Raw genomic sequence first — 15290 nt, 5'->3', positions numbered from 1 at the left:
TGCCTCATTTAATAGAATTTTCTATTAATTCGAAGGGCAACAAATATTCCTCGAACAAGAGAGGAGCCTGTATGTTACAATCCCACTTTGTTGGGGAACATAAATAAATAAGGTATTGCAGGTAGCATTATCATACAACTGTTGTGTTCGTTAAGATGATGAAGTTAACCTGTGCAACAACTCCAGTAACATAAATCCTATAACAAGTGAACTACAAGAAGATAAATAATGTACCCAACCAAACTATCTCGGTGATGCTGCAATCTCGTTTTCTTTCTTCAAGGCAGAGAATAATACCTGCCTTGAAATGTAAGTCTCAAGTTCCCTGGAGACTTGTGTTAACTTCAAGTCGAAATTGCCTTTATATCTATGCTTTGGTGATGGGGAGGCTACAGTAGCATTACCACTACGAGGTGTAGGGACAACTGTAGGAGAATAGGAACGCCGTCGCCTTGGACTAGAAAGCTGCATTGGTGATCCCCCAGCACGGGCTACCCTCCCTTTTGTGATGATCATTTCTTTCGACAAAGCAAGTTCCCTATCGCTAGCTACAGCTAAAGGAACTCTATTAGTGTCCAAATTCGTCAGTGGTCCACTTCTTGTTTCTTGTGGTAGTGGCTTCAACGGGTCTAGTGTTTCCTTCTGCTTGATGAGCCGTTCCTTTGCCTTTTCAGCTGCTTGTAGTGCTTTCTCTCTACTCATACTTATAAGTTTCCAGGGGTCAATGTTAGCTCGAAAACCTCGCTTTTCCTTTAATGTGGATGATTCAGTTTCTCCATCAATTTTTATAGATACTGTCTGCAGATTCTGATAAAAAAAATAAAAAATTGCAAGACTCAACTGACAAGATCAAAAGAGAAATATCCAGTTTTGATTGGTTTTAGTACGCAAAAGAATTGAGGCCAAGATTCTCGACGAAAAAAATGTGTATGCTCGACCTGATTCATTCTTTTTTCTCTGCATGTAACTCTAGAAATAAGTGACGGCTTCTCAGGTGAATCAAAGTCGATGCTCTCATCTGAGGATGAGTCTGAATCTTCTGATGACTCTAAAAGCTCCATGGACTGGTTCTCCTCTCTCATTGCCAAAATGTAATCATAAGTTCTCATTCCCTGCCAAGAGAACCATAGTTTATTTTAACAGAGAATCTTGGACAATTTGTACTTCGAGTTTCTTCTGTTCTCGGTAATCTACAAGCCTAGAACATGTTTTCTATCACAAACTAGTTACAGCAGCTCTAATTACGAAGAGTTAAGCAGATGATGAACCTTACTTTAAGATTCCTACAGTGTAGGCTACACTTTGTAGCAAATTGTAGCTCTAAGATGAGCTACTTAAGGAGTCTTACACCAACATATAAGATGTTCTTATATCAACATACAAACTTATGTTCTTTTTTCTAAGATAAATTTTTTATACTGTCCTTCTTTAAAACTAATATGGCACCCAACCTATTTTTTTGTATTAGAAGTCTACACTATAAGCAATAGTAGCCCTGGTTCTATTGCAATCAAGTAGCTCATGTTTTATGCTTTTTTTAATTTCCCTTTCTTATTATTACATAGTACATAATAAGGCTACTTACTATCTTACATTCATTGAAAGGAAAAGAAAGAACGGGTGTGAATTTCGGACAAAACCCTCCAATGAATATTATTTTGTAAAAATGTGACGAGGTCTCCTTTCCGCTTACTTTTAAGTGAAAACCAGAACTTTTTTGATTGTGATGCTATTCCTGCTTTCTCTCCATAAAAACCAATCCAAAAGCAAACTCAGTCCTCTCCTCTCCTTCCTCTCAATCCAAAAGATCTATTATAGTTTTATGGTTGCACTAAATCATGGAGAAAAGGGGGACAGTCATACCTTTCGGATGAGAACTATATGAAAGAAGAAAAGCTGTCCCAGCGCTGCTGAACAATATGACGTCATAAGAAACAAAATTGCCTGTAAAAGTATAGACGAAAGATGAACAACTGATGAAATTGAGCGAGAAATAGTGGAGACAGTAAGCAAAAAATCATACACAAATTGTTGCCAGAACTCCTCTAGGGAACTTGGCACTGAATCTTCTCTGAATCTCTTGCTCTATGCTCCTTTTGTTGGCAAAGCACCTTACAAATATTGCAGCAGCTGTCCCTCCTTCAATAAGCAGCTGTTTCACCAAGAATTTTTTTAGCTGCGTCAGATGCAAACTCAATATGAATATCAGGAAAAAAAAAGGAGAGAGAGAGAAAGAGAAAGCAGGAGCAACCATTATCAAGAGGGATATCATTAGAAAAATGAAGGTGGTATAGTTCTTCTTCCCGACACAATTGTTTAACCACTGCAACAACTCAAAAACAAAGATTCTGTCAGTTTGAGTCCGGATGTACCTTAATGTACGACACAACAGAGAAAGAGACGCTATTTCCTTACTCTGCAGTGGTGGTCAAATCCCTCCACACATCGGTTGCAGGTCCTACAGTGTTTGCTACGCTTTTTAACCTGCAAACGTGATCAAGTAAGATAATTTCATATAGTTGTTTCTTCTTCTTTTTTTTTTTTTTTTTTTTTTTTTGCTTTTAATTTTATATAGTTGTCAACTATTAGAAACTGCATAATCTTGTTTCATCACATTCCCACTGTGCATACCAGATGTGGAGCTAGTAAGAGGGAAGGTGTTCAATTGAATTCCCTTTGAAAATTATTTGGGCAAGAATAATGTTTTCTTGGTTATGCATAAACTGTTGCATATCCTTGACATAATGGAAAATTCTAGTGTAATGGAAAAGAAGTTTAAAAGTTACTTTAGGGTCAAAACCACACCTGATCTATCATTTTATCGCGAGTTTCACACCCAACTATTAGTTGTTCCCTTTTCTTACATAAACTATTACCATCTATGTATTAAAAAACACACTTTGAAGCTGATTAGGCCAACTATCAGTTTTTCCCTTCTCTTACTTAAACTATCACCATCTACTCAACTAGGCGTGTTTTAATTCATAGATGGTGATAGTCAGGTAGGAAAAGGGAGCGACTAATAGTTGGAGTGTGAAACTCGCGAAAAAATGCATATGCCATAACTTGAACATAAATTCTGATGGGTTCAACACATTCAATTAGCAAAACATAAACGAGAGATGCAGCGAACAAACCTCAAAATCACAAAGCGAACAAAATGAAATGTCATCATCTTTCGTCTGTGGCGCGACTAAATCATCTTTAACGAGAAGGGGAAATGTGAGCAAAGGCTCTAAATGAAGATTACTTTTCAAAGGATCCAAGTACTTCCTCCTTATAAATGTCTTAAGTACTCTTCTCTCAATTCTCCTAAGAAATCTCACAACAATTTGACCCAACACAAATCCATAATTAACGTTCGAAAATCCACTGCGAGTGCTTTTCCTCTTCGTTCTAAGCCTCGTCTTGTCAGTTGGATCAATGGCCGCACACCTAATAAATAGAAATGCAGCAGAAATTGCCTGCATAAAAGGAAATCATAAAACATCTAGAATTTAATTTTGTGCCTCAAATGCAGTTACCTGAATTTACTGAGCTAAGGTTAAAATTACCACGAAGGAGAAAACAGAGGTGACAGTGATTTCGACAACCCGATTACCGAGGAGGAGACCGAGGAAGCAGTAAAAGGTAACTAAGAGGAAACAGAAGACTGATATGCCCACTATCTGCAGTTTTAAAACCAGTTGAGAAATAAAGACAAATGTTGTTTGTTTGATCTAACAAGTAAATTCAAAAAGAGAAAAAGGAACTAAAAGATTAGCAAAATCGTAAATGGAGAGAAACGAGGAACCTGTAATGTGTGAAGAGGACGTTGCCAGCCATGGCGTCTCATCCTGTGAGCGTTGTTCAATTCGTCTTTGTTTTTGTGTGAGCTTATTTGTTATGCGGTAGCTGAGTGTTGAGTCTTTCCAACGGTACACATGGCTCCGTGCTGTATTTCAAATTTTGAAAGCAGACCAGATGCCCTTTTTTCTTCTTCTTTTTTGGGCCGCTTTTTAACCCAAAATCAGCTACTAGGGTCCATTTGCACTTTTGCCTACAGCCAATTTTTTGCGCCGAGTGCCCTTCTTTTGGGCCGGTCTTTATATTTTGCCCTTCATTTATGTCTTCTTTAAATTTCGCCCTTGCCGCCTGTTTAATGAAAGTTTTTTGACAAATTACCCTTACCCCGTTAAAATTCTTTTTATTTCGTCATTTTCCCTTTTCTTTTCCTTTTTTGCTTCTTCTTTCCTCCTCTGTTTTGTGTTTGTCTCATCTGTTCTAAAACTTAGGTACGAATTTGGATCTTTTGCTCGTTTCAATATTTGTTTTTATGTTAAATTTTTATTTGTTGAATTGATATCCTTGTCTTCATTGTTTTTTATATTTAATTGATCGTTTTTTATTTAAAATTATAGTGTTTTGTTATAGTGTATGTATGATTTTTTGAACTTTAGTTTCATTCTCCATGTATATATTTTGGTTTTTTGAATGTCTTATTATGAATGTCGTAATATGTTTTAGTTGATTTTAATATGCGTTTTGGTTTTCTCTTTGTTGAATCGTTGAAGTTTTGCCTGTGAACAGTTATTTTATGTTGTTGCTGTTGTTTTTATTTAATAATCTGTTTTTTGTGAAGAATGTGTTTGTCTGAGGCAACATATGTCGGGTCCGGCAGAGTTCTTGGTTTTTGAAACTGAAGTTATGCAGGTTCCGGCATAAAGTTATGCTTGTTCCGGCATAACTTCATGAATTAAGTTAATTTATGTGTGCTTGATTTTTTGGTGTTGTCTTGTTAATAATTTTGGTTTTTATGTAATCTTATGTGTTTTTGGTGTTTTGTTAATAATGTTTTGTTTTGGTTATGAAAAATGAAAGTTTGCCTCTCACGGCATACTTTGTAATTTTGTAAACTGAAGTTATGCCGGTTTCGGCATAAAGTTATGCTTGTTCCGGCATAACTTCATGAATTAAGTTAATTTATGTGTGCTTGGTTTTTTGGTGTTGTCTTGTTAATAATTTTGGTTTTTATGCAATCTTATGTGTTTTTGGTGTTGTTTTGTTAATAATGTTTTTGTTTTGCTTATGAAAATGAAAGTTGCCTCTAATAGCATACTTTATTCTTTTGTAAAGTGAACTTCTGCCTCCTCCGGCATACTTTTCTAGTTCTTAACACTTGCGTAAATTTTTGTTTTGCTCATGAAAATAAAAGTTTGCCACTAACAACATATTTTGTTCTTTTGTAACGTGAACTTCTGCCCCCTCCGGCAGACTTGTCTAATTCTTAACACTTGTGTACTTTTTTATTTTACTTATGAAAATGAAAGTTGCCTCTAACAACATACTTTGTTCTTTTGTAAAGTAAACTTCTGCCTCATCCGGCATACTTTTCTAGTTCTTAACACTTGTATACTTGATGTTTTGCTTATGAAAATGAAAGTTTGCCTCTAACAGCATAATTTGTTCTTTTGTAAAGTGAACTTCTGCCTCCTCCGGCAGACTTGTCTAATTCTTAACACTTGTGTGCTTTTTTATTTTGCTTATGAAAATGAAAGTTGTCTCTAACAGCATACTTTGTTCTTTTGTAAAGTAAACTTCTGCCGCCTCCGGCATACTTTTCTAGTTCTTAACACTTGCGTAAATTTTTGTTTTGCTCATGAAAATAAAAATTGCCTCTAACAGCATACTTTGTTCTTTTGTAAAGTAAACTTCTGCCTCCTCCGGCATACTTTTCTAGTTCTTAACACTTGTATACTTGATGTTTTGCTTATGAAAATGAAAGTTTGACTCTAACGGCATACTTTGTTCTTTTGCAAGGTGAACTTCTGCCTCCTCTGGCATACTTGTTCAGAACTTTGCCTGATTATTTTTCGTCAACTGAAGTTACTATAATTTCAAGTCTAAGTCATTGAGCATTGTATACTAATCAAATGGAACATATAAACTAATCAAAATCAGAACAAAACAATAAATTTGATCAATTCTATGTTGTTGAGTAAAATTATGATTCGCAATGTTGAATCTCAACTGAATATCAGTTGTTTAGTTCATAGAAGATGATTTATTGTTATTTTCAAATATTAACAAATCTAAACTTAATAAAGCATCAAATTGAGTTGAATTACGTTCAATTGAAACGCTATATATTATGTATTTATCTTTTCCGATGTTGTAGCAGCAAAATCAATGGAGATTTCTCCGGTGAAATGTTGGAACGATGGAACGATTGAAAGGTTTGTTGTTGGAATGATGGATAGGTTTAATTGGATGTTTGGGGTTCGTTACAGACTTTCAGGTTTTTATATGTGATGGGTAGGGGTAGTAACGTCTTTTCTTATTATTTTTTAGCTTAGAAGGGCAAATATTAAAGACCACACATTACGGGGGCAAAAATTAAAGACCAACGCATTTGAAGGGCATTCGCGCGAATTGCCCGCCTACAGCTCATAAATTCGAAGCAAAAAATTCATTTTTTTTTTTTTTGCACGAATTGTCCTTCAAAAGCGTTGGTCTTTCATTTTTGTCCCTCAAATTGTTGGTCTTTAATTTTTGTCCTTCGTTTAAAAAAGTGGCCGAAAATATCTCGAGGTTCTGGGTTCGAACCCCCGCTCAGTCAAAAAAAAATCACAAGGCAAGGCTTCGTGAAAAATCTGCTGGGCAGAATTCTTCCTTATAAGACATAATTTTAAGGAACATTCTGCCTTAAGGCAAAGGTTTTTGCAAGGTAATTTTTTTTTTTTACCCTGCTGGAATTAAAAGTTAGGCCTATCCAAATAAGCCTAATTTTGCTACAAAACTCTGTCTTGCGATTTTTTTTACTGGCCCGGGATTTGAACTCAAAACCTCTTATATTTAGGCGAAGAGAAAAAATTAAAGACCACCCCTGAATAAGCGCAATCGTGCAAGTTGACCTCAAAAAATTGTTTGGATTGGCCTTCTTATGAACTGGTCTTTAATTTTTTTCCCCTCAAATCGCGGGTCTTTAATTTTTGCCCCTATTTCTGATTTAATGCAAATTTGAGGCCAAAGTACTCTTATTTGCTGATCTATGAAATCAGAGACTCTGGGTTCGAACCCAGCAGAGTAAAAAATAAATAATTTTGCAGGGAAAGATTTTTATAAAAACTATGCCTAAGGGGTCGTTTGGTTCAGAGGCAAGTTATACATGGATTAGCAATGCAAGAATTAGTAATTTAAGGGTTAATAAAGCAGGAATTAATAATGTAAGGGGTTAATAATACATGAATTATATTTTATTGGGTGTTCCATTCATTGCACTAAATTTGGAAATAAAAGATACCATTTACATATTTATTTATTTTTAAAGCTAAAAAATAATTTGTTACAAGTACTCCTTGGATACTTGGCCTTTATAGATTTATAGGAACGAAACAAGGCTAGTTTTGTTATTTTAGTTTTTTATCCATGTATAAGCTATTCATAGATAAGTTATCCCATGGTGGTGGTATAACACCCTATGGTGCATTAAATAATCCCGATATTAATTATACATGTCCCAAAATGTCAACCAAACATGGTATAAAATAATACCACATATATACCATGACTATTTCATCTAAGGCCTCTTTCCAAACGAACTCAAGGCATATGTCACGTCCCAAATTACGGATCGTGTGGGCACCTACCTTATTGTTACCTGATAGGCGAACCCTTACCAACCAATCCCTTTATAAAGTTGTTTTGGAAGCAAATATAACCAAAAAATGAAAATTACAAAGACATTCTTTATTTATTTAAAACAATTTAACTTTCCCAAGAATCTAGTATAGACAGGTACAAGAGCTTCTAAATTACAGAGAGACAACACAATTAAAAAGACACAGCTTCCGCCTTCGGAATGAGATGTACAGAAGATGTAGGAAGATATTCGCCAGTTCAACTAATGAAACCTTCAAGCAACAACCTGAAACACATCTACACTCCAAATGATGTAGCAAGAGTAGTATCAGTACACCATACGTATTGGTAAGCATCATAGGCCGACTAAGATTAGTTCACGCAACACGATATAAAATCAAACAGAATAAATAGATGGGTACAGTTGTAACACCTTTTTAAATCCTACCTGTACTTAAACAGTTTTGACATAAACATACTCGTGTCCCATTAGCATGTCAATGCAACACTAGAAAGTAAGGACCGACAACAACAGTTACATTCAAGACAGACTCCTGGACCAATTAAACCCCGACAAATTAAAAAGGACATACTTCAACCTCCCTATCAACCGACATTTAGTGGGACTACTAATTCTTACCTTTTTCCTCCTTACTTTAACATACTTGTAATTTAACAATTAGACACGACACCACGACAACCCACATCAGACAACAACCAAAAGTCACTTATCAATAACAAATAAGCTAGGTAAAAGCAGTACTATCCACAACTGTATATTACTCGTACTTTCAACCTGGACCACGCTAAAAGAAATCACTCCAACATCACATCCTCTCATTAGTCACGATTCAATATAATACAACTAGGACGAGTATCACCTCTATCACACGCATGGAAGTAAGTAATGTAACCCGGTTAGTATCACATCCGTACACACATGCTAAATGATAATGTTTGCCCAAATAGTCATGACCCCTAGGGGAATCATGGTGTCCATGTACTACTCGCTCCGGAACTGACCTCGGATCACTAGCCCATAACTAGGCCACATCCTCACCCCTTGTCAAATGTGCCTTTTCATATTTATATGTTTCTTTCTCATATCAATGTATTTCCGTTCCAACAATCAATAAGGAATGTGAACAATCAATAATCAATATCAAGGAACATAAGTCACCATGTCACAAGTCATATCAAGACTTAAGAAATCAACTTCCCAACAATGTAGGTACTCCACGAAGATACATACAATAAGAATACAAGTCATCATACAAAAATCATACAAGACTCATAATCGACTCATCAATAGCATGAAGAAGGAATCACTCAGAATCAAGAAGAAAGTAAATACTGACGATTCCCGCATGCTTAGTACATAGAATAATGACAACATGAATACCTAATGAGGACAACTACAATTTAGCAACAAGTCGCCCCCACCCATGGTACAACAAGACTCTATTATAGCCAATTCAATAATTGCACATAAGCCTGTCAAGTGGGCCGAGCCAGCCCGAACCCGGCACGGTAAACCCGACCCACCACCGGCTCGGCCCAGACCCACCACTGGCTCGGCCCAGACCCACTAAGAGGTGTAAAGGGCTGGGCTAGGTGGGATTTATTAGGGGGATGGGCAGGACAAGGTGGATAGCTCACTAGTAGCCCCGGTGATGGCCCACTGGGGCACCGACCCACTTCAAATTAAAAAAAAAAAAAGATAAGTACTGCATTTATTACTAATAATAAGTATTTTAAAAACATTGCATCCCAATAAATTAGGAGTCTCATTTTACGGAGCACTTTAGTTTTCTTTAAAATTGTATTTTAAAGCCAGACAATCTTGTTTTCTCAACAAATATACCTTTGATACATTTCAGTATATAGTTTATATTAGATTGTGATAGTACTTATCTCAACAAATATACCTTTGATAAATCATTCAGTTCAATTTCATGCCTTTTCACAAGTATCTACGCAACACACCGGTACCCCCCTCCACCCCCCACCCCCCTAATAGGCTAATACCCGACGCTCCGGACTTGTGGAGATATATGTCACCACAATATTGACATTTAACATGTTCTTCATTTACTCGCTCAAAATGCATCCACACCGCACTTGAAGTTGATCTTCGAACTCGAGGAGAAGGTGGAGGTGAAGTAATGTACACTAGTTGAATAGCAAATTTAGATAAAGAGAGAATTGTGGAAGAATTGTGTGAATGGAGGGGTATTTATAGTTTGAAAATATGACCAAAGTGCAGTTATTCATAAATTTAGGGGTTCAAATAAAATTAGCAACGACTAGTTTTTTAAATTTACAACGACTAGCTTTTTGAATTTGACGACGACTAAACTTTTTTTAATTTAACAATTTTATCATTAGTTGTAAATGTTAATTTTATTATTAGTAGTAAATGTAAATGTCTATTTTTGTATTAGAACTTAAAAAAAAGGCCTGGCCCACTAACTAAAACCCGGCCGGCTCACTTAGCCCACTATGTACCCCTACCTGGGTAGGGGGCTAGGCCGGACACCCATTTCCCTCCTCCAACCCGGCCCACTAACTATGGCCCAGCCCGGCCCCATGTGACCCCCATTTGTATGGCCCAGCCCACTTGAAGGGCTACTTTTCCCTAGTCATCAAGTGTTTTACTCTGGGAATACCCTAATGACGGCTTAGAAGAGGGTTTTTGTGGATAAAAAGGGTTAAATCCCGAAATAAGGTCATTAAACACGTGTACTAATCCGTTTATACCGCTACAGCGAACTGCTTGTCCACTACAACGATCGCTCACCCGCTGCGGCGAAGACTTCCTCCCCGATCCCACAACTCTTTAACTCTCATCTAATTCAATTACGATAAAATATTACACTTAAAACTCCCCCATGGACTAATCTTATGACGATACACTTGTTTTTCATACACGGCTGCGGAAGGTCCAATAACGACCAGGCGGGTCGTTATAGCATAGTTTCTATGTCTGATCCGGCATAGTTTTGTAGAAATTAAGTTATATTACAAAACCATGCCGGAAAAGGCATACGACAAATCTATGCCTTAAGACATAACTTTGGCCGAATAGGCATAGTTTTTATGAAAATTTTGCTTTGCGATTTTTTTTTTTTGCTCAGTTGGAGTTCGAAGCAAGAATGTTACGAGTATTTTTGGTCACTTTTTTATTACTTAAAGTGCCAAAGGCAAAAATTAAAGACCAACCATATGAGGGGCAAAAATTAAAGACCACCCCAAGATAGGGGCAATCGTGCGAATTGCACATTTTGAAGGGCAAAAATTAAAGACTAGCCCATTTGAAGGGAAAAAAAATTAAAGACCAATTCATGTTCATTTGAAGGGAAAACTGTGCAATTACTTCCCTATTTCATGATGGGCAAGTTATACATTTGAGCAGTCGGTGAAAAATAAAATAATTACATTCACTAGTCAAATGTACATAATTACATAATTGTGTATATTTTTTATATACTATACATTAAAATATAGTAATAAATACAAATTTGTTGGCTATTATTTTGGTAGGTGGCTATTTATGTCAATTTTTTACGGTCCACCTTACCATTTTACGCTAAACCCAAGCGGTGGGGGTTATAGGCTGGGGTTCAATGTTTGATTTGAGTCGATTTTTTTCTAAAAGAAAAATAAATCAAGTAAATGGGATTTTAAATTTGGAATTAAATCAAATCAATTGGTTGTTCATCGCTTTGCCTTTTATCTGCTTTTCAATTAATTTGATTTTTTGTGGTTTTTTTTTTTAAGTATAATAATACTTTCAACTACATATTAGATTGTTATATTTTAGCATATCTGTACCAAAATGATTATTCTTTAAGAAAAGAAGGAATTATAGGCTGGGGTTCAACGTTTGATTTGAGTCAATTTTTTTCTAAAAGAAAAATAAATCAAGTAAATGGGCTTTTTAATTTGGAATTAAATCAAATCAATTGGTTGTTCATCGCTTTGCTTTTTATCTGCTTTTCAATTAATTTGATTTTTTATGGTTGTTTTTTTAAAAAAAATATAATAATACTTTCAAGTACATATTAGATTGTTATATTTTAGTATATCTGCACCAAAATGATTATTCTTTAAGAAAAGAAGGAATTATATATGTGATCAAGTTATATATTCAACTTCCGCAAAAAATTTGTATGAGTTGTTGAAGAATTTAACCATTTCTAAAGAACTTAATAAAACTTCTTACAATGATTTTTTTGTGCAAAAGATTATAGAGTTGTGATTTACCAAGATATCTTGACGGTAATTGAATTAAACAATGACGAATAATTAAACGACACAAAAGCAAGTTATTTTGGACATAAAACATATTCTCGAAATTACCAAAGTAAAGACTACAAATCAAACAATAAAGCAAAGTTAAAGAATTGAATTATTATAAAGGCAAACATCTAGATGACGAAAAGAGTGAATAAGATTTATATATACAGTATAATTTTGAAAAATTTATATAAAAATTCATGTATATATGTTCAATTATAATATTTAAATAAGTATTTATATAGTTGGTTGATTCAGGGTTTTCAATTATTTTTTGCTTATCAAAACTAAATTCATCAATTTTTAAAATTAAAAACCAAAATCAAATCAAGCAAAAAAGTATCAGTTTTTTTCGATTTGATTCATTATTCAGTTTTTCGTGAACACCCTCAGGTATAAGCTACTATACAATACTGATTAGTATGTCCTATTTTATGTGACATGACTTTCTTTTCTTCTTAGTTTGTCCCGAATATTTTTTTCATAAAAAATATTTAGTTTTAGCATCCCTATTTTTCCCTTGCATATGTGACTTGTTGCAATTCATTTGATATAAAAACTCATTCTTTTATAAAAGAGAAAGTGCGAAGATAAAGAAGATATTTGAAATTGATGGAGAATATTATCTAACTTGTAGTATTATTATAGAAAAGTCACGAAATTAGGGTTTTTAACCATAAAGCTACTCAACTTTCGTAATTCAATTTAGTCTTTTTCTGGTAATAGTTGGTTGCATAGTTCATATTCTAAAGTATTTTAAACTTCAAAAATTTCTCATACAAATAGACTATATTCATGATCTGACTCCGCACAACCTTTTAACTTTTTATAAATACTAGTTTGTGGACACATGCATTGCACGTGTATTCCATGTTAATTAGTACCAGGACCGGCTAGCGGGTAAGGCCTCTAAAGCCACTTGGGGGCCCCATTTCTTAATAATAGAATTTGTATATTTTAGTTTTTTTTTTTTAAATCTTGAAAAGTATAGTGTAGATACTACAAATATTTTCTCCCTCCATCCTAATATAATGATATCTTTCACTTCTCGAGAGTTAACTTGATTAATATTCAGAGCTAACTTGGATTAGATTAATTCAATATATTAAAATTAAAAGTTAGATTAAACTTTTAATGATATCTTTAAATTCTGCATTTATTAATAAAAAGTTCTAACAGGCTTGGCCTGTTAGAGCACAATTTGATTAAAAAAAAAAAAAGAAGATATTCACAAACTATACAAAAAGTACCGTTGCAATTTTTTAAACAATGTATGACTTAGCATACTATTGTTTGTGTGTGTGTAGGGGGGAGGGGGGGCGGGGGCATAAGTTTTTTTTGTTTTAAAAAAGTTGAGGCCTAATATTAAAGTTTGGCTTTAGGGCAGCATATTTGTTGAGCCGGCCCTGATTAGTACAAACTTTTAAAATAATAAAAGTTTATTTTAAAAGTTTAAGTAAAGCATGTGATATGATCAGATCTTGGTTCAAGCTTTCTTATAAGCGACGTTCTTGATGTATGTATGTTTCATAAAAGGTCAAGATTTAACATGGTCATAAAAGGTCAAGCTTTAACATGGTTTCTCATTAGCTAATTATGTTGAGTTCCTCTAAAACTATTGAGAACTTTTTCTTTTCTACTCATAGGAAAAAAGGTTTTCTTATATATTTCTATAACGAACAATTTAGGCCAAAACAACAAATAAACACACTGAAAAACAAACAAACAATGCTCCAAGCGAAACTTTGCACCTAAGTCACTATTTCAGCAACAAAAGATAAAGATCATATGATTATACAAAAACTATTAAGATAGACCAGTACTAACTCCTTCCTGGATCAGACCCTCAAGAAGACTCAGAATGTGCACCATGAAATCCTGAAGCACTGGCATAGCAATAATCTCTGGTGGTGCCTGGGACGGTCCCAGCTCCTCCTTCTCAAAAGGCTTATCATGACGCTCTACCTCCGGCTCGAGAGATAATGATCTAGCACGGGCCTGACAAGCCACCGGTGCCTTATCCCCATGGAGTCTATCCTTATCACGGTCTCTATCTCTACCTCTACCACGTGCCACGGTCTTAGTCGCAAGTGCTGGTGCCTCATCCCTAGCTACATGCGCGCGTGTCCTCACCATCTGTGAGAAAATTAGAATATGAAATTAGATACCAATTTGAACAAACTAGCACGAAAGGAATGAAGGAAGGGAAAATTTCTAAATATCCCATTGCCTCTCGAGGATGGGCACAAACTTCTACTGGAAATTGCTCTTGTACTTGTGAGACCAGTGAACCTAGGGCTCTAATTCACGGATCATGATGGTACCTATACTATCCCCTCCGGTAGGCGAACCATACCCAATCATCAATCATTTTTAGAGAATAAAATGAGGAAATAAAGAATAACAAGAATATTACCTAACAGTCTTAATAATGTAAATAAGTGCAGAAATGTAACTTAATCGTTACAATCTCCAAAACCTGGTCTAACTTGTACAAGAGAATCTAAATAAGTTTTACAAGTCTTAAATACTGAATAATAACATATGTAAATAAAAGACAGAAATAAGATATAGGGAGATTCAGGGTTGCTGATAGGATTGATGGCTCACCCTGAAACCTCTATCGAACCACCTCAAGAATCAGCCATGAGGCCTGGAATCGGAACTCGGATCGGTATCTGCACCTAAATAAAGTTCAACAAGTGTAGTATGAATACAACTACTAGTACCCCGTAGGTATCATAGATCGACAACGAAGGGAACACACATACAAATTATAAAGATTAAACATAAACACTGATTACATCAATTCAACTTACATTTTACGATTACACCCATTAGTTCATATTTCATACTAATACAGGTCGGCACGTACCACATAAGAAAATAAGAGAATAATAGATGAGTGGATGCATGGATGCAATTGGCTAATATCAATCTGGTGCACACATATTAGCGGTCATTCCATCTAGTTATGACCCATGAGAGACTCACGAGGTCCATATACTCGTTGCGGCGTGCATTCCGATCCCATGTCACAGTGTGCAACCCAATTCATAAATTATATATGTTGCTTCATGCAACCCGATCCCATATCTCATCGCAAATATGTAACCTCGATCTTACATTTCCGGCCTTAAAGACCACCTCGCATCACCTTTTCCACAACTTATCCTTCAAGTATGTATGAATCAATACTTGTATGCAAGATATCATGTACCAATATCATGAAAGTATATAATGGATAAGCGTACTTCATAGAATTAGGGGTGGGCGTTCGGTTTTTCGGTTCGGTTTTATCAAACTTCGGTTTAGCTATTTCGGGTTCGGTTTTTTGAAGGTGGACACCAAACACCGAACCAAACTAGTTC

The 15290-nt window shown here is 35.3% G+C and overlaps 1 protein-coding gene across 2 annotated transcripts; it reads right to left on the bottom strand.

The window, feature by feature from the left end:
- Positions 1–3979, bottom strand: LOC132644884 (protein S-acyltransferase 18). 2 transcript variants are annotated; one of them, XM_060361539.1, is made up of 9 exons: positions 3794–3979; positions 3555–3668; positions 3138–3464; positions 2416–2484; positions 2252–2323; positions 2024–2176; positions 1864–1944; positions 939–1112; positions 1–807 (listed from the first exon to the last, which is right to left on the bottom strand). In XM_060361539.1, exons 1-9 carry the CDS (start codon positions 3833–3835, stop codon positions 244–246), a joined length of 1596 nt encoding a protein of 531 aa, XP_060217522.1. In that variant the 5' UTR covers positions 3836–3979; the 3' UTR covers positions 1–243. The 2 variants fall into 2 exon arrangements, with proteins under 2 accessions (XP_060217522.1, XP_060217523.1); XM_060361540.1 differs by having other exon boundaries at positions 2024–2152; positions 3794–3977.
- Between the last annotated feature and the right edge of the window lie 11311 nt (positions 3980–15290).

The sequence above is a fragment of the Lycium barbarum genome, chromosome 6 (assembly GCF_019175385.1).
Source record: "Lycium barbarum isolate Lr01 chromosome 6, ASM1917538v2, whole genome shotgun sequence".
NCBI lineage: Eukaryota > Viridiplantae > Streptophyta > Magnoliopsida > Solanales > Solanaceae > Lycium > Lycium barbarum.
Note: the sequence above shows the minus strand (reverse complement) of the source record. Positions and strands in the feature narration are given on the sequence as shown.